Raw genomic sequence first — 19,302 nt, forward strand, 5'->3', positions numbered from 1 at the left:
GAATGAGCCATACTTTGTGGCGGTCGTCGAAGGTTCCTAAATTGGAAATTGCGTATTTTTGTGAAATAAAACATATTTAAAACTCTGATATGCATCAACATACGCCCAGACACATTAAATAACGTTGAAATGTAAGTATTTTGAACAAATGTTAATCTTATTAAGCAAAAATTAGGTGACCGCATGATACGAATGTACTTGGTACATACAGTATAGAGATGGATGGATCGATAGCTCGATTTGTCGGCCATTTTGGACCCCATTCTGAAGCATCAGGACAAAACATTTGAGCATAAAACTCAATTTGTATGTGATTTGATTTTCACATTGTTATAAATCAATTATGGAAATATTTTTTAAGTGTATGCGTGCGTGCCAGTGTGTGCATGTGTCACTATTGGTCAGTGAGTGTGTGTTTGTATGGTAAGTTGTTTGTCTATAGCTTCAAATACACGCTGAGGATCCTGATCTGCATCCACGTGCACGCCATCTGGAAACACACACTACACAGACACACACCCACCAAAATACAAACTCAGTGCCACAATTTACAGAAATCTTGATTAATGTGTGTGTGTGTGTGTGTGTGTGTGTGTGTGTGTGTGTGTGTGTGTGTGTGTGTGTGTGTGTGTGTGCGTGTGTGTGTGTGTGTGTGTGCGTGTGTGTACCTGCAAGCCTGCGGTGTTTGTCCTGTACACTGCGAGAGAAATTGTGACCATGCGTGTGTTGTCGTCACATTCGCGGGCGTCGCAGGGTGCAGTGTGAAGGCTGAACAGGAAGTGACATCACTCGTCACATGATCATTTATTCATCTTCTATTTGTTTTGCACTAAAGACATTGATAATAATAATGTCTGATAATAATGAAGAGTTAGCTAATAATCACTTAACCCGGAAGTAACTCAAATAGATAGAAAGCTAGCTAGCTAAGAGTGAGCTAATAATCACTCAAGCCGAAAGTTTGATGGCGCAGTAACTGACCTAGAATCAACTTGTTTGGGCTTCATCGTGGTTCTTTCCAAGCAAACGTCATCAGTCAACTCCAGAAAGAAAACCCTGCCAAAACACATACATACATGAGTAAAAGTCGTGTGTGTGTGCGTGTGTGTGTGTGTGTGTGTGTGTGTGTGTGTGTGTGTGTGTCCATATGTGCAAAAAGTAACCTGTTAGGCGCGTTGAGTGAATCCATAAGGTTTTTGGTGTGTTGGAGGTCGCATGGCAAGTGGTGAAGGATCCAACCTCGTTGGCTGCAGTCTGGACGGTCCAGACGCTCTTGAAGGACTTTCAAGGTCATACTCTTTGGAACTGGAACATGTACATGCAGACGCACACACACACACACACCTGTAAGTACTTTGTGTATGTCGCTACCCCATGTGCGTTATGGTATTAGTAATCCGAAATTTTGCAATGACATCAATGCTAATTTCCATTAGCCAGTCTATGATTTTTGCATGGTATGGTAGCATTGAGCTAGTGAGTAGACTTTTGAGATTAACGTATTCACTGCCATTGAAGAATTTATTCAGGAATTGAAAAAAAATGACGTAGTCCGCCATTCCCGAATTTGTTTGGGTAGTTTTTTTCATGCTTGGGTGCCGATAAAGTGCTTGCCATGGCCTACGGCAATATTTTTTCTTTTCCAGAAGGGGGCGACATTTCCCTTTTTTCCATGGTAATGCTTTGTTCCACCTTCAGCTGTTGTTAAAGCACTATAGAAATTGATATGTATGTATTGTATTTTGGACATCCACCCCCATTTCTAGCTCAGATAACTCCACACCCTTATAATTTAGGAATTAACTCTTTTTTTCTGATGGAAGACGAGAGTCTACATTTTTGAATATTTACGGATTGAATATTTATATTAATAATACTACTACTACTACTACTACTACTACTACTAATAATAATAATAATAATAATAATAATAATAATAATAATAATAATAATAATAATAATAATAATGCATTTGATTTATAAGCGCCTTTCAAAACTCTCAAAGTCACTATACAATCACAGGATAGGATTTTCTGTGGGTGAGCAGTAGCAGCCATACGCGCCAGCGTTCACTCAACCCAGAAGTAACTCAAATAGGTAGAAAGCTGTCCTTTGGGCTCTGGAATTCGAGTGACAATGACAAAAACCCTGGCACTGGAGTGGACACATTTTTGCACATCGTCTGGCAGTTAATGAAAAAAAAATCCCAATTTGTCATTTAGATAAAAAAATGAGTCCACAAAACATGACCAAGCCCCCCCCTGCCCCCCACACACGCACGCACCTGTCCGATTGTGACGCATATACGTTCGGATTTCTTCTCCCACCGAAGACGGGTCAGCTTGGGCCCAAGTATGAAGGTCACTGCAACACACTAACACGCCAACAACACATCACGACGCCATTAAAGGACAACCGACACCATTTTTTTTGTTTTCTAACTGACATCAGAAAAACATTTTATAGCATCAAAAATAGCCAAAACACGCAGACTGATATTTTTAGTCAAATGCAAAACACCAATAAAAAGGACTCAAAGTGTCCCAAAACTGCCACAAAATGAGCTCAAAATTGGGTAGATTCAAAAAGTCCCGCCCCCTTGTCCGTGACGTCACACCAGGATACTCCTTCACAAACTGCCTTGGTCCAGAATCAAAACAATGACTTCAGAGTTGAAGTTCCAATACGGAAAAAGATGCTTTCTTGTTACTCACCCAGTTATGAATAGCATTCAAATAGTTCTGAAGAGGAAAGCATAAATGTTTGCAATGGATTCAAGAAGTCCTTCCACATCAATTCGAGCCGTCTCGACTCTAATGTAGCGCCCAGAAAATGCACAAGATCCATTAGAAATGGGCTGATTTGTCCGCTGGGAATTTGTGTCAACTTACACTTCCTTTATGCGTGTTAGCGCAATTAGCTGCGACACACAACAATTCACGATCGCGTTATTTATGTCGTTTTCCTACTAATTTCGCCATCAACACGGTGTTTTCAGATGAAAAAAAATTACCCAAAATGCATTGTGTGTCGCTTTGTCGGTCAGGGGCGTTCCTTACGTGACGTCACTTCAGGAATCGTCAACAACTCAAAAACAAGACTTCCGGAATATTCAGCGCGAGTCTTAAAAGGTAAAATATAGCTATATGCCGCGGAATCTTTGTAAAATGCGCTCAGTAGAAGTCATTTAAAGTGATTTTACAAATTATGGACGCAACTTGTCCGGAAGTGTCGGTTGTCCTTTAAGCGTGTTTACGAACCAGCGTGGACGTACGTACCGTCCACCATCTTGTATTTGTCAGCCAACATCTGAGCTTGAAGTCTCTTCCCTGAACCCGGTGGACCTAGCAGGAGAACTCTGGGCGTTCGGGAGCAACGGCGAGTCCGTAAATAGGCCACCGCTACAGAAAAAAAACACACGTGAAGGTATGTGTGCACCCTATATGACACCCCATCGCAAACCTGACCTTGCTCGTAGACGTCGGTGGGCGACTGGTCGGCGTCCACCGTCTTGAGGATGTGCCGGTAGGCGGAGCTTAACCCGGTCACTTTGCAGCGGTAGCGCTGCAGGTCGGCTGTCAAACCGCCGTCACGCCCCGCCGCGTCCTCGCACGGCCGCGCGGATGGTTCGTGGGATACGTCTGAGGACATTACGTCGGGTCAGGGTCGCGACCCCGATGAGAACAGGCGAGGGCGGTACCTTCGGTGGGCGTGTCCGACAGTCTGCCATGATGCCGCTCCAGGAGAACGTCTTCACCGGCGTCCAGCAGGACTGAAAAGTCGCCAATGTCGCATTAATTTCACGCAAATACGACACCGAGCACGCAAACGCTTACCAACGTGTTTGGGAATGACGCCGCCTTGCTGAAGACTCCGAGCCTGCAGGCGGGTTTGAGGAAGTCCGTCCAGGACCCAACCCTGCAACGGACCAGTACGCACCAAACGAGGCCATTCCATTTTTCTTCAATCATTTTGCATATACAGTGATACCTTGACTTACGAACTTAAGTGGTTCCCAGACAGAGTGTGTAAGGCGAAAAGTGTGTATCCCAAAAAATAATTTCCCATAGGAAACCATTAAAATGAGAATAATCCGTTCCCAGGTCCTCATAAAACATCATTTTCTACTTTCTGAAAACTACACAAAATATACCTTATTTTACGCATAATAAATGTGCTATGGTATTACAATTAAAGAAATAAACTGTACTGTATAATCAAGTGGTTTTATTGACCTTTGTGATGGTCGTTGATGGCTTGATGGAATGGAGAGGCCGCTTTCATCAGCATTAAACACTTGATGAGGAACGCAGCCTTCTTCTTTCACCATCTTGGAGGCGCTTTCTCTGCTACCATTTTACCTTCTTCCTCATCAGTTGTGTTCTGGTTGATAGCTTTTTGCATGTACAGATGGCTTGTGTGGGTTATTTGTGGAGCCTGATTGTTGGGATATTTTAACCTTGCAGTCTACACTCTGCCTTTGAAGTATCAAAGTTGAAACGTGTACAAATATCACTGTTTTCTATCCATTTTCTCCCCCTCTGTCATCCGCCAGTCTCTTTAATGTTTAAACCACCTCCCTCACTGCTGCGTTCTTGACCAATCACGTGGCTTTAACCAACGACTGGGGGCGGGGAATAGAGGACCAAAACAGTCGGCTGACATTTTGTTGTTAGCAAAACGGGCTCGTTCACGAACGACACATCACTCATTGTGGCAGCTCTGTGTGTATCCCGAAAAATAGTTTGTATGCCAAGGTAACATTTTCATCAATGTAATGTTCGTACACCGAAAAGTTTTGTAAGCCAAGGGCTTCGTAAACTGAGGTATCACCGTATTTTATTTTGTTTTCATTTTATGTTATATTGGACTGGGCGGGATTGGATTAGCCTTGATTTGTCTGTCAGTGGAGAAATTGACATTACACAGTAGCAAAGTGATGAAAGGAAGAGGAAAGGAAAGGAAGAAGTAGAAAGACAAAATACAGGAGCTGCTGTAAGATTAGCCACTCTCGCTGCGCCATTTTGAAGTCAAAACAACATGAAAAATAACACTAAAAATTCGAACCCTGATGCGCGCCCGCGTACCGTGTTGAAGCAGTCGGACTGTTTGAGTCGTCCTTGAATCAAGTCCACCAGAAGATCATCAGGCACCTCCTGCGGATGAAAAACGCGCATGGTGACATCACGCCGTCGCAGATGCGTGGCGGGCGTCCATACCTGCTGTTTTAGCGCGTAGCTGCGCGCCTCTTCCCCCAGTGGCGACGGGTCCTCAAGTAGCGTTTCCATGGTGACATGGACAGCCCCCAGGTCGGCGCAAAGTCTCTCGGCCTGATAAGTGAGACACGCGGACGGGAGGTCACGTGACCCCCTCCGGCGTCACGAGAAACTTCTTCACGTGAGCTCAACTCACCAAGGTGGTCTTTCCCACGGCGGGTGGACCCATCAGGACCACCCTGGGAACTGGGAATTAAAAAAAAACCAGCGTGAACGTAAGTCCATGTTGGTGCGGCGGGTGTGCAGTGAAGTGCCTCACCGTGCACGCTGCTGTCCTGGAGAAGAAGCAGAAGATACGCGATGGGGTCTTGGGGTTGGTCTACAGCTAGGCTGGATACCATACTCTGAAATACAGTGATACCTTGGCTTCCGAACTTGATTGGTTGCCAGACAGAGTGTGTAAGGCGAAAAGTGTGTATCCCAAAAATTAATTTCCCATAGGAAACCATTAATATGAGAATAATCCGTTCCCAGGTCCCCATAAAACACAATTTTCTACTTTCGAATTTTCTAAGCCTTAAAACTACACAAAATACACTTTCTTTTATGTATAATAAATGTGCAATGGTACTATAATTAAATAAATAAACTACTGTCTAATAAAGTGGTTTTTATTGACCTTTGTGATGGTCGTTGATGGCTTGATGGAATGGCATTAAACACTTGATGAGGAACATAGCCTTCTTCTTTCACCATCTTGAGGAATGATCCCTTGTAGGTATTTTCTCTGCTATACTTTTATCTAGTTCCTCATCAATTGTGTTCTGTTTAGCTGGGTTTGGAGCAGCTCACCTGGACCAGGTGGATAATGTTGTGCTGGTCGGCATAGATGGACATCTGAGGGGGGACCCGCAGGGGCTGGACGCTGTCCTCCATCGTCACCTTCAACAGGATGAGCACAAGGATGGGATGGACCTCTGAGCTGTGAGGCACATGCGCTAACCAGCTAGCGAATCATCATTTGGTCATTTTGTCATGAAAATGTGAAACACGAATAGATGGGCGGATGAAAATTGTTGTTGTTTTGACTTCAAGATGGCGCCGCCAGAGTGGCTACCTTTACAGCAGCTCTTGTATTTTGTTTTTCTACTTCTTCCTCTATCGTCCATCTATTGCTGTTGTGAAATATAAATCCCTCGACTGCGAGACTAATAAAGCTTAATCCAATCCAAAACACAGTTATGATTAATTCCTAAGAGAACTCAAAAACAATGAATATTTTGAGGTCGGAATGCTAACTGTTTTTTTATGGATACAAAACACGGAATATCCCGGATGTTACGCTACTTGTTATTGTTCCCGTGACAGTGCCAATAAAGTTTTATTCCTTGCTCGAGCACATACTTTATATATATACACGACACATCTAATGATAATATTAAAGTCAGTGTTTCCATTGTTAAAAAAAATGCTACCTCGTTAGCTAGCTGCTACTATAAAGCTAGCGTGAATCTTCTCCGTACTTGACACTAAAGGACTCGCGTATTTCAAACAAAAATGGGCAAAGCTTTCAATTTGGATTAGCTTAGTTGAGCACGCTACCTCCTCGTTGGTCAAAATGCTAAAAGCGCGGAGCACGCTCGCAAAATTGGAACCTTTTCGTGTTTTACTTGAGAGTCTTGCCTCTTTACAGCCGTTGTGGGACGCCGACGTCGTCGTCCGGCAACGCTGCGTCATGACGTCACCAGCAACTAAGCGACGAACGGAAGTGGTTTGATCGAGAACGGAGTAAAAGGAAACGCAAATTGATACAATTAAAGACAAAATATATTCTATAAAGTATATCCAAGATTATCAAGAATGAATATAACGAGTAATATACATAAAGAGCTACATGTATGGTCATTAAGAGTGGCTCTGAATATTTTGACGTCGCTAGCACCGTGAACAGTAGTAGGCTAGCATACTCATCAAGAGATAAATGGGGGAAAAAAGTAAAAAGTATCCAATCATGTAGTATGTGTAAAAAAAAAAAGAAAAAAAAAAAGCTGTGCGTGACCTGAAATAAAACTCCAAAACTATGCACAAAGTATAATCCCTTTATTATCTCAATTTCACATTGTCAAGAATCAAAATGGCCGTCGTCACATCTGCGGCGCCGCGTCGTCGTCATAGTCCATGATGCTCAACTCGCGGCGTCTCTGCTGTACGGCCAGCGAAATGTCGGGGGCGTCGCCAAGTGGCGGCGCTGATAGGCGGCCTCCCATCTCGGGACTTTCTACCGGGAGCGGGAAGTCCTCACCTGGACTTCCTGTCTGGATCTGTTCAATTTCCTTCAGTTCTTCTTCTTCATCGTCGTCGTCAACACATGGGTCATCCTCATTCTCCCGCTGTTCTTCCTCCTCTGGACTGTGACTGGGCGGTCTGAAGAGTTCCCACGCCTTCTGCTCCAGGAAGGAGCCAACCGCCAACGGGGACTCGATGGGGGACAGCGCAAGGGGCGATGACGATGGGGCGGAGGTGGGGAAGAGCAAGGGTGAGGTGGACGCACGGGAGACGTTTATCACGGCCACGCCAGAGGAAGCGGAAGGCTGGAGATCATCAGGCTCGACAACGGCGGGCCTGCGGGAGGAAAGATGACATCACATGGTCACATGACATCCTCCATGTTACGTGAGTTCTTGTGACATCATCGTGTTATATTACCACCCCCAGATTTCTTCATGTGATTACCATGACGACATCACTCAAAGATGACACACATTGTTGGTGATGACATCACGTGAAGGCGCTCGCTTGTGTGTGTGTGTGTGTGTGTTTGTGTGACAATGCGTGTTTTTTGCGGGACCTGCTGAGCGCATCCACGGTGCCGAAGAGTTGAAGCATCTCGCTCTGCAGAGCTTGGACCGTCTTCCGCAAGGCTGCGCATTGGGCCTCGCACGCAGACAGCTCAAACCTGCCGGACAACACGGACAAGAGAAGGAGAAGCGGTTAGAGAGAGAGAGAGAGAGAGAGAGAGAGAGAGAGAGAGAGAGAGAGAGAGAGAGAGAGAGAGAGAGAGAGAGAGAGAGAGAGAGAGAGAGAGAGAGAGAGAGAGAGAGAGAGAGAGAGAGAGAGAGAGAGAGAGAGAGAGAGAGAGAGAGAGAGAGAGAGAAAAGAGTAGAGAGAGAGAGAGAGAGAGAGACGAGAGAGAGAGAGAGAGACGAGAGAGAGAGAGAGAGAGAGAGAGAGAGAGAGAGAGAGAGAGAGAGAGAGAGAGAGAGAGAGAGAGAGAGAGAGAGAGAGAGAGAGAGAGAGAGAGAGAGAGAGAGAGAGAGAGAGAGAGAGAGAGAGAGAGAGAGAGAGAGAGAGAGAGAGAGAGAGAGAGGTTGGAAAATGTATGAGAAGCACGAGCAACGCACGCCCGCCCGCACGCCCACCTGCTTCGCCTCTTTTGGTCATCCAACAGCTGCTTATGTTGTTCTATGAGCGCCTCCTTGTGGGCCAGTTGCTTCTCCAGCTCCGCCGCTCTGTGATTGGCCGCATCCAATCTCTGCCTGTGCTCTTGCTCCGCCTCCTTGGCCCGTTTAAACTCTCGCCGGGCGACAACGCCCAACATGGACGCCTCCTGCGTAAACAAGTCCGCAGTTCGTTATGATGACTGAAAATTAATAAAACATTTCATTTCTAAGCGCCTTTCAAAACTCTCACTGGATAAGTTTTTCTGTGGGTGAGCAGCGGCAGTCACACGCGCCAGCATTCACTCAACCCGGATGTAACTCAAATAGATAGAAAGCTAGCTAGCTAATAGATAGCTCATAGATAGTTAGCTAGACCGCTAATAGATAGCTAGCTATCTAGATAGCTAATAGATAGTGAGCCAGCCAGCTAGACCACTAATAGATAGCTAATGGCTAGCTAGCCAGCCAGCTAGACCGCTAATAGATAGCAATCTAGATAGCTGGCCAGCCAGCCCACTAATAGATAGCTAGCCAGCCAGCTAGACCACTAACAGACAGCTAATATACAGCCATCCAGCTAGACCGCTAATAGCTAATAGAGCGCGCCAGCCATCTAGACCAATAATAGATAGCTAATAGATAACTAGCCAGCCAACCCACCAATAGATAGCTAATAGATAGCTAGCCAGCCAGCTAAACCGCTAATATATAGCAAGCCAGCAAGCTAGACTGCTAATAGATAGCTAGCCAGCTAGACCGCTAATAGCTGGCTAATAGCTAGCGAATAATATGTTTCGTTTGATTTTGCGCGGGTGTGTATGCGGGTGTGTGTGTGCACTGACGGTGCGGCTGCGCGGCTGCTGCGCATCCAGTTGCTGCGTTAGCATTTTGTTGGTTTCCGTCAGCACAATCAAGTGTTGGTTGAGCAAGAAGATCTGATGACGTAACTTGTCGCTGCTCCTCAACTGAAACGAAACGTCGTCAGCGTTCACATTTTGACGGACAGCTCCGCCCACCGCCTCCACTCACCTTGATTGACAGCTGGCTCAACTGGCGCTCAGCATTGGAAGCCTTATGTTTGGATTTTTGAAGCTCCGCCTCCAAATGCTTCATTCTGCTCCGATAGTCCTGAAGCTTGCTCTGGAACACCCAATCAGAGATCGGCGACGGGACTTTGTGTGTGTATTATAATAATAATTATTATAATAAATTTCATTTGTAAGCGCCTTTCAAAACTCTTAAGGTCACTTTAGTCACCGGATAAGTTTTTCTGTGGGTGAGCAGCGGCAGCCACACGCGCCAGCGTTCACTCACCCCGGAAGTTACTGAAATAGATAGAAAGCTAGCTAGCTAGCTAATAGATAGCTAACAGCTAGGTAGCTACAAAGCTAGCCAGCTATATAGATAAACAGATAGATAGCTTGCTAGCCAGCCAGATAGCTAGCGAGCCAGCTATATAGCCAGCTAATAAATCATCATCATCATCATCATAATCATTTCATTTCTAAGCGCCTTTCAAAACTCTCAAGGTCACTTTACAGTCACTGGATAAGTTTTTCTGTGGGTATGCAGCGGCAGCCACACGCGCCAGCATTCACTTAACCCTGAATAACTCAAATCGATAGAAAGCTAGCTAGCTAATAGCTAGTTAAAAGATAGCTAGCTAATAGGCAGCTTACAGCCAGCTAGCTAGACACCTAGGTAATAGATAGTGAGATACATACATGGGTAATAGATAGCTAGCTAGCCAGTTAAATAGCTAATAGACAGCCAGCTAGATAGCTAACTAATAGATAGTGTATGTGTGTGTTACCTGCATGGCAAGGTGTTTGGCATTGTGTTCCTGTTCCTGCTGCAGTAGTTGTTGCACGTGGGCTTGGAGCTGCTGCGCGTGGAACTGCGCGTCCCGTTGGAGTTGAGCCGAACGCTGCCGCTCGGCCTCCAGGTTGCCCGTTAGCGCCCTGGTCTCTTCGTCCTGAACCGCCAGCTGATTGCGCTGCAGAGAAAAAAAATAAAAGCGGCGGCGCCGCCAAAAAGTCAGATCAATACGCCAGGGATCAATATCGGAACCGTAGCGGCCTTCTTATATGGCCGGTTCATGGGAAGTATGAAAACAAAGCATGACAAAAAAAAAAAAAAAAACATTTAATTAATAAAATAAAAATAAAAAAAACAATAACAAATTAAATAAAATATATACAATAAAGAAACTAGAATAAAAGTGAAAAATAAAATAAGAATACCATAAAAAAATACAATCAAATTAATAAAATGAAAAAAATAATAACAAAACAAAATAACAAAATAAAACTAATACAATAAAAAAAACAAATAACATGAAATAAATACAACAAATGTATACAAACATAAAATAAAAATAATCAAATAGATAAAATATAATAAAAAAATAATTAATAAAATAAAAATAAATACAATTAAAAAAAAAATCAAATAAAATAAATACAATAAAAAAAAACTAAAATAAAAAGGAAAAATAAAATAAGACTACAATAAAAATTACAATCAAATTAATAAACTAAAAAATATAATATAAAATAACAAAAAACAATAATAATCTAAAGAATATAAATACAATAAATGAATAAAAACATGACAACAAATAAAAAAATAAAGACACACAAAATAAGAAAATACAATAAAAAATACGTTTAAATTAATAAAATAAAAAACTATAATAAATTTAAAAGTACAATAACAAAAAAATACAATAAATGAATAAAATAAAAATAACTAAAAAAATAAATAAATAGATAACTAAAATAAAATAAAAGTTTTGTCGGCCACGATGAGTCGAAAAATATTTCGATCCCACGCAGGGAGGAGGAGTTGGCCATTTTGCTGTGAACTGCAAACAAGATCAACCAATCACTTGTTTTCTGAGCTTGGTCATGTGACATTAGCGCTGCCCTATGATTGGATGTTGGCATTTTGGAGTGGACCGTTTGTTCTGGTTTTGTTGAATGGAGGTGGTCAAACTAGAGAGGCTAAAATTAAAATGAAAAGGAAAACTTACTCCAAAGATGAAAATTAAATGCGCGAAACGTAAATAAAAAATAGACCTTGAGATTTTTGAAAGAAGCTTATAAATGAAACGTGTTATTGTTCCAAAAGAAGCCACGTTACCATGGTGACGCTCTGCTCCTCCAGCGCGACGGCACTGACCACGCGGCGCAGGAGTCGGCGGTTCCTGATGGCGTGCTGCTGACGTTTGAAGCGCTCGTACTGCAGCTGAGCCTGCGTCAGCTGCAGGCCTCGCCGCAGAGCCTCGCTGTCCTCCGTGGGGTTGCGATCGGACCACTTGGCGGTTGCTGAAGACCTGCAAGAGCCAAAAAAAATGATTCTTCAAATTAAAATGTCACATGAAGCACCACCGTGTCTTCTTTTCATGCTGTTAACTGGCTAGCTGGCTATCTATTAGCTATCCAGCTAGCTGGCTGTAAGCTGTCTAGCGTGCTAGCTGTTGGCTATCTATTCACTATTCATAAGCGTAGCTTTCAGTGCTGACATGAATGTATGTTATTATTATGATTATTATTATCATTTGCGAGCTATTTGCCATCTATTAGCTAGCTATCTATCTATTTGAGTTACTTCGGGGTTGAGTGAACGCAGGCGCATGTGGCTGCCGCTGCTCACTCAAAGAAAAACTTATCCTGTGACTGTAAAGTGACCTTGAGAGTTTTGAAAGGCGCCTATAAATGAAATTTATTATTATTATTACTATTCATTTTGCAAAAGTAAAGAAGCTAACATGCTCACCTCATGCTAAGGCTAACGTTAGCATGCGTCTCGTGCCCGTGGGCGATGAGGCGATCCAACAATTGCAGAGGAGACGCAGCGGTCGCCTCTTTGTCCTCGTCGACCTCCTTTTCACTGTCGCGTTTCTCGGGCGTCGCCTCCGATTTGCGTAGCGCCTCCTGGAACGGGGGGCGGGGCGGCAATGACGTCACAAAGTCGGCTATCGGCGGCTCGAGGTGGGCTACCTGTGTCTTGCTCTTCACAAACGCCATGGCGGCGTGGGGAAGCGCAAGCTCAAACAGGAAGTCGTAGGAGGGGGCGGGGCCGGCGGCCGTGCTCGGCGAACCGAAGCAGGGACGGGGCGTGTCGGACATGGGCGGGATTTGGTGGCGGGTGGGCGTGGACGTGAGGAGGAGGAGGGAGGGGCTTTGGGGAGAAGAACAGGATGAGGAGCGAGGCGGCGGGGGGCAGGCCTTGTCTGCTGGGGACGAAAGCGTGAGGAGCGGTGAGTTAAAGGGGGCGGGGCTAAGGACGGCGGGTGCGGCTTCGGGGTGGAACTTTAAGACGAACGAGCACACCTTCTACAATGATGACATCATCCATCACCTCCTTCCTGATTGGCTGCAGCCTGACCTGCGGACAGTGAGCTTCCTGATGCTCCTTCAAAATAAAAGCTGACGACCAGCAAATGGAAAAGCAAAGAGCAATCAAGTCACCTGCGAGCCTGTCGAACGCCGGACGTCATCTGGACTGTCACCTGGGGGCGGGGCCACGGATGGAGTGATACCCTTTACACCTGAACACACGCACACGCGCACACGCGCGCACACACGCGCGCACACACACGCGCACACACACACACACACACACACACACACACACACACACACACACACACACACACACACACACACACACACACACACACACACACACACACACACACACACACACCTGAAGCATGTGAACAATCACGCACACGTGTCCTATAGGCGTGTTACCTGAGAGCGAGTTGTTTCGACTCAGCGACTGGGCGGGGCTTACAGCCCCCATTTCCGGAGGCGGGGTCGACAATCCGCATTGGGAGGAGGGGCTCCAATTGATATCGAGCTGGACCAAACGTGACATCATCAAGGTCCGAACGACGCGAGCGTAGACATCCGATGGACGTTGCCGGATGCGGCGCGGCGTGACTCGCACACGCCGACGCACGCGGGCGGCCATACTTGCACATCCAGCTGGTCAACGTCGAGGACGCTTCCTGACGTCGAGTCCCCGCTGCCGCCGCACGCTGAGCAAACAACGGGGAGTTACAGACAGGAAGCGGATGACGGGAAGTGGTCACGTGACTCACCGCTGCCGGGATAGCTGAGGTCAAGGTGGGTCAGTGGGGGCGGGGCCAGTTTGGGGTCATTCCAACAGGACTCCAGAGGGTCCAGGGAGACTCGGGAGCACTCCATGATGATGTCGTGGACCTCCAAGCGACGCCACCTGATGTCGCAAACGCGGGAGCGATCTAAATTTCAAAATAAAAGTCTCACAACACAGGACGACTTTGGGGGCGGAGCGACTGACCTGGAAGGGTCCACTTCCGAGTCCTGAGTGCCGCTCACCAGCTCAGGGTGAACGCGCACCTGATCCAACATCGGCTGACGCACAACCACAAACGACATTGGACGCGCACATTCAAGTTATGCACAAATTCACTTCTAAGACAGACAAACACACACACGGACAGACACACGCACCCGATGCCCTCTCGTACCTTCACCAGGTGGTGGAAGGTGTCCACGTTTTCCTTCATGCTGTAGTGCAGGCGCAGGTACGACAGGAAGTTACACGGGAACATTCCGTAAAGGCGGTGGAACAAGGCGTACACCGCGGCGTGAAGGTGGACAAGGTGGGAGGCGGGGGCGTGGCCTGCGCGATGCACGCCAATTTTACAATTTGATCGGGAATCCAAAACTATTCCTAAAATATGGGAATTCCGCCATTACCATGTAGCGCCTTATAATAATAATAATAATAATAAATACATTTAATTTCAAAACGCCTTTCAAAAGTCAAGGACACTTTACAGTCACTATATATTTTCTTCTGCGGGTGAGCAGCGGCAGCCACAGGCACCAGTGTTCACTCAACCCGGAAGTAACTCAAATAGATTGAAAGCTAGCTAGCTAATAGATACAGTAATAATAATAATACATTTCATTTCTAAGCGCCTTTCAAAACTCCCAGGGACACAATGTCATATTTTTTCTGCGGGTGAGCAGCGGCAGCCACATGAGCCACCGTTCACTCAACCCGAAAGTATTAGAATGAATAAACAAACCTATAAATAAATACATAAATATATATAAACAAACAAAAACATACATCAATACATAGATAAATACATATAAACAAATACATCCATAAACTAACACTTAATAAATAAATACATAAATAAATACATAAACTAATACATAAATACATATAAATACATAAATTATGCTAACATTCCCACCATCACACTGGTGGTGATGGTGGGAATGTTAGCATAATTTGTGTATTTATATATGTATTTATTTAAGTGTTTGTTTATGTATGTATGTATTTGTCTATGTATTGATATATGTATTGATGTGCCTTACCGGGGTTTTTGACGTTCCATGCTGCCAGGCGTCCAAAGATGTCAAAAAAGTCATAGATGTGTTGCTTAGCAGCCTGAGGGATCATGGGTAATAGCGTCACGAGCACCAAAACCCCGGGCACCAACACCATCACATCCCCGTCGCTCTAAATGACAAGGCAGGTGGATTTCGGTCACATACAATAATAACAATAAATAGTAAATTGCGATCTAGATAGCCAGGTAGCAAGATAGATAGTGAATTGATATAAAATACATAACAACAACAACAAGAAATTTCATTTCTAAGCGCCATTCAAAACTCTCAAGGTCACTTTTTAGTCACAGGATCAGTTTTTTTGTAGGTGAGCAGTGGAAGCCACATGCGCCAGCGTTCACTCAACCCGAAAGATAGCAAACAGCTAGTAAATGATGATAATAATCAACAGCTTGAGCTGGAACAAAGCGCTAACATGGGAAAAAAGGAAAAAAAAAGAAAATAACATTGCCAGAGGCCATGGCCAGCACTTAACCGGCACCCAAAAATGAAAAAAAAAAGAACAAATTTGGGAATGGGGGTGCTTTATAATAATAATAATAATAATAATTACTACTATTATTATCCATTTCATTTCTAAGCGCCTTTCAAAACTCTCAAGGTCACTTTACAGTCACAGGATCAGTTTTTCTGCGGGTGAGCAGCGGTTGCCACATGCGCCAGTGTTCACTCAACCCGGAATAACTCAAAAAGATAGAAAGCTAGCTAGCTAGCTAATAGATAACTGATAGCTAGCTAGTTAGATAGCAAAGAGATAGCTCGCTAATTAGCCAGCTAGCTAGTTAGATAGTTAGCTAGATAGGTAGCTAGCTTTTCAAAACTCATTTCTTTCATGTCAAATTGTCAATTCCCGAATAAATTTGTGATTTGCAGTGAATGAGTTAAAAGCACAGCACATTTCAAAATAAGAGTACAGGAATAAAATGTATCTTCCAAAAACAATATTAATACTACCTCACCATGTTTACTTTGAACTCTGGGCTCATCCATACCCGTGTGTTGAGTTACCGTCTCCATTTTTGTCCTTTTTGACAAAGTGATTGGCATGTTTCTTTTTTTTTAGATTCACTCAAACGCAACACAGACAGGCTAGCTAGCGCGCATGTTTCACCTTGAGGCAACGCAGCAGCGAGGTTAGCAGAGCTGAACGGCTGACGTGATGAATCCATGGCGGTTGCTGGCTGATCATGTGACCCAGCAGAGTCACGGCAGCCAATCGGTTCGCTGGTCTGGATACTGCTTCGTTCAATTTGTCCAGCAGGGCCTTAGAGAACCAGAGAAAACACAGATTGAACACACTAGCTTGTCTTTGTCACGCGACGCCATATTTAGTCACGTTTTTAAATCCTAAACGGATTTCATACCTGTAGTTGAATGGTTCTCATTACAACATGTGTATACTAGCTTTCTAGCTATCTAGCTGGCTACCTAGCTAGCTATCTATTTGATATCTATTTTCTGTCTATTAGCTATCTAGCTATCTATTAGCTATCTACCGAGCTAGCTATCTGGCTGCCTATCTATAAGCTGGCTAGCTAGCTTTCTGTCTATTTGAGTAACTTGAGGGTTCAAAACCCTCAAGGACACTTTAGTCACAGGATTTTTTTTTTTCGCGGGTGAGCAGTGGCAGCCACACGCACCAGCATTCACTCAACCCGGAAGTAAAATTATAAAGCTTTAAAGTGAGGTGATTTGCGGTGTTCTGAGTTTATGTCTGACAATTTGAGGAAACACATTTTGAGTGAACGCTGGCACGTGTGGCTGCCGCTGCTCACCCACAGAAAAACTTATCCTGGGACTGGAAAGTGACCTTGAGTTTTGAAAAGCGCTTAGAAATCCAATGGATTGTAATCATTATTATGATTATTAATTTAATTAGTGACATTCAGTGTATTAACTAACTAGCTATCTAACTCGCTATCTTTTAGTTATATAGCTATCTAAGTGGCACGCTAGCTAGCTATCTTTTGGCTATATATTAGCTATCTTCTAGCTAGCTTTCTACCTGTGTATTTTAGTGACATTCAGTGTATTAGCCAACTATCGAGCTAGCTAGCTAACTGTATAGCTATCTAGGTGGCTAGTTATCTAGTGAGCTATCTGTTGGCTATTTATTAGCTATCTACTAGCTGGCTATCTGTGTATTTTAGTGACATTCAGTGTATTAGCTAACTATCTAGCTATCTATCTATCTAGCTATATAGCTAACTATATAGCTACCTAGGTGGCTAGCTATCTATTAGCTATCTATTAGCTGGCTAGCTAGCTTTCTATCTATTTGAGTTATTTCCAAGTTGAGTGAAAACTGGCGTGTGTGGCTGCCGCTGCTCACCCACAGAAAAACTTATCCTGTGACTGTAAAGTGACCTTGAGAGTTTTGAAAGGCGCTTAGAAATGTAATTATTTAAAAAGGCGAGACCTTGTGTAGAGGTTCTCTGATGGAGGAAAGCAGCGTCAGAGCCAAGGCACAAGAAGATTTTAAGTAGTAATCCACCAGACTGCTTAGTACAGCGCCTCCTCTGTCTGTTAGGACACATTGCAGTCGTCACTCAAAGCCAACAACCACACGCGCGCGCACGCACAAGGAATGCACCTGAATTTAAAAGTTGGCTGATTGCTGCTCGGCCTTGCTTCGCCTCATGCAGGTCCGAACTGTCCAATGAGAGCAGGAGCTCACCGATGCTCACCTGCTCCTTAGACATCCTGCTTCATAAATAAAAAAAATACAATTAAACACAAACAAAATACCAAAAGTAACATATAGGATGATTCAATAGGGACTAACAAAGAATACTAATACATGTTTACGGGTTAATCTACTTATTTTAAAATGTGTCAAATCAGCGACTTTGTGACGTCACGACTCTGCCACCTTTGGTCGGTCACGTGTGCAAGCAGAGCAGCCGCTCGGTTAGCATTTGCCCGAGCTAACATGCTAACAGCTGTCACGCAACTGCAAAGCTTCGTTGGCAAAGTGGCGCCGGACAAACCCACATGCTAACCAATCGACTCGGGTTGACGTTCACGCGAAGTGCTTGACATAAGCTTGAAAGTTTAAAAAAAGTTTTTTTTACCTTCAGACGTGTTGAGCAGAGCAGGACGCCGCCATGTTGAGCAACAAAAGTCCGGCCCACTGCGAGAAACCCAACACCTGCGCCCGTCAATCAATGCTTGGAGAGACGTTCACGGCACGGGAAGAGTTGGGAAAACTTATACTCGTACTTTAAAAAAATGAAACACGACGATAGATCTGTGAAAATGAAACTTGAATTGTTCTGGAACTTGACAACAAAGCTGTAAAATTATCTAATTCTTTCATAGTTTTTTTTTTTATTTTAAGATGACTATTTTCCAGTTTGTGTGTGTTTTAAAAGTGAAACAAGACAAACTTTTTATTGAACGAGTATCGGCTAAACCAACTTTAGATCGTTACTTAAACGTCTCTTTTGTGACAGTGAAAAGTTCACATTTATGTTCCCATTAAAAAAATATGTGATCGGTGTCACCCGAAAATTCAACAATTCAATATTTGATTTTGATGAATGAGCTCATATTTTATTGCGACGTCTGCAGGGTCAATCTAAAGTCAGTGTCGAATCTGCTGTGTAGTTATCTTGTTCTCTTGTTCGATTCAAGTACAGTATAAAATAAACATTAGTGAACATGTCGGACGGTAGCGTGACATTTAAAAAAAGCGTTCAGCGCGGAAAGACTGAGAACATTGTTATGCGGTCGCGTAGCAAAAAATAAATAAAAGCAAAAGTGTTTTTTTCACTGACTGCACCAACAAACATAATGCAGAGATAACAAAACTCAGATTTTTCTTCGGTGTGAATATGAAGTCAGTGTCGAATCTGCTGTGTAAGACAAAAGTTGTTTCTCTCGTTTGATTCAAGTATAAAATAAACATGAGTGAATATGTCGGACGGTGGCATGACATATAAAGTGTTCAACGTGGAAACGTGAGAACATTGTTATGCGGACCCGTAGCAAAAAAAATAAAAATAAAGGCCAATGTGGTTTTTTTCACTAACTGCACCGGCAAATATGATGCAGCGATAACAAAGCTTAGATTTTATTGTGACATCTTCCGTGTCGAATCTGCTGTGTAGGACAAAAGTTGCTTCTCTTGTTTGATTCAAGTACGTACAGTATAAAACAAACATGAGCGAACATGTCGGACGGTCGCATGACGTTTAAAAAAAGCTTTCAAGGTGG

At 43.9% G+C, this 19,302-nt stretch overlaps 2 protein-coding genes across 6 annotated transcripts; both read right to left on the reverse strand.

Annotated features, from left to right (window-relative positions):
• Window positions 1-170: 170 nt before the first annotated feature.
• ak8 (adenylate kinase 8) lies at window positions 171-6,927 on the reverse strand. Its single transcript, XM_088995416.1, has 15 exons — window positions 6,819-6,927; window positions 6,069-6,158; window positions 5,536-5,620; window positions 5,413-5,462; window positions 5,220-5,330; window positions 5,088-5,156; window positions 3,837-3,918; window positions 3,701-3,772; window positions 3,468-3,641; window positions 3,279-3,401; window positions 2,285-2,374; window positions 1,164-1,305; window positions 982-1,056; window positions 669-768; window positions 171-503 (listed from the first exon to the last, which is right to left on the reverse strand). Exons 2-15 carry the CDS (start codon window positions 6,150-6,152, stop codon window positions 402-404), a joined length of 1,359 nt encoding a protein of 452 aa, XP_088851542.1. The 5' UTR covers window positions 6,153-6,158; window positions 6,819-6,927; the 3' UTR covers window positions 171-401.
• A 375-nt stretch (window positions 6,928-7,302) lies between these two features.
• On the reverse strand, window positions 7,303-18,216 carry LOC148898621 (hamartin-like). Of its 5 annotated transcripts, none has more exons than XM_088993389.1 (21): window positions 18,159-18,216; window positions 17,678-17,787; window positions 17,504-17,607; window positions 16,196-16,348; window positions 15,049-15,193; window positions 14,181-14,386; window positions 13,991-14,064; window positions 13,770-13,906; window positions 13,642-13,706; window positions 13,417-13,525; window positions 13,132-13,211; window positions 12,994-13,048; window positions 12,661-12,896; window positions 12,437-12,594; window positions 11,801-11,993; window positions 10,470-10,652; window positions 9,686-9,796; window positions 9,499-9,621; window positions 8,636-8,823; window positions 8,065-8,172; window positions 7,303-7,838 (listed from the first exon to the last, which is right to left on the reverse strand). In XM_088993389.1, the coding sequence occupies exons 2-21, from the start codon at window positions 17,784-17,786 to the stop codon at window positions 7,361-7,363; spliced, it is 3,015 nt and encodes a 1,004-aa protein (XP_088849515.1). In that variant the 5' UTR covers window position 17,787; window positions 18,159-18,216; the 3' UTR covers window positions 7,303-7,360. The 5 variants fall into 5 exon arrangements, with proteins under 5 accessions (XP_088849515.1, XP_088849518.1, XP_088849516.1 ...); XM_088993392.1 differs by having other exon boundaries at window positions 14,181-14,335; window positions 17,678-17,790; window positions 18,159-18,213; XM_088993390.1 differs by having other exon boundaries at window positions 12,661-12,893; window positions 17,678-17,790; window positions 18,159-18,213.
• Window positions 18,217-19,302: the final 1,086 nt, after the last annotated feature.

Source organism: Hippocampus bargibanti, linkage group LG04 (genome assembly GCF_051943395.1).
Source record: "Hippocampus bargibanti isolate YZ-2025 linkage group LG04, ASM5194339v1, whole genome shotgun sequence".
Classification (NCBI taxonomy): domain Eukaryota; kingdom Metazoa; phylum Chordata; class Actinopteri; order Syngnathiformes; family Syngnathidae; genus Hippocampus; species Hippocampus bargibanti.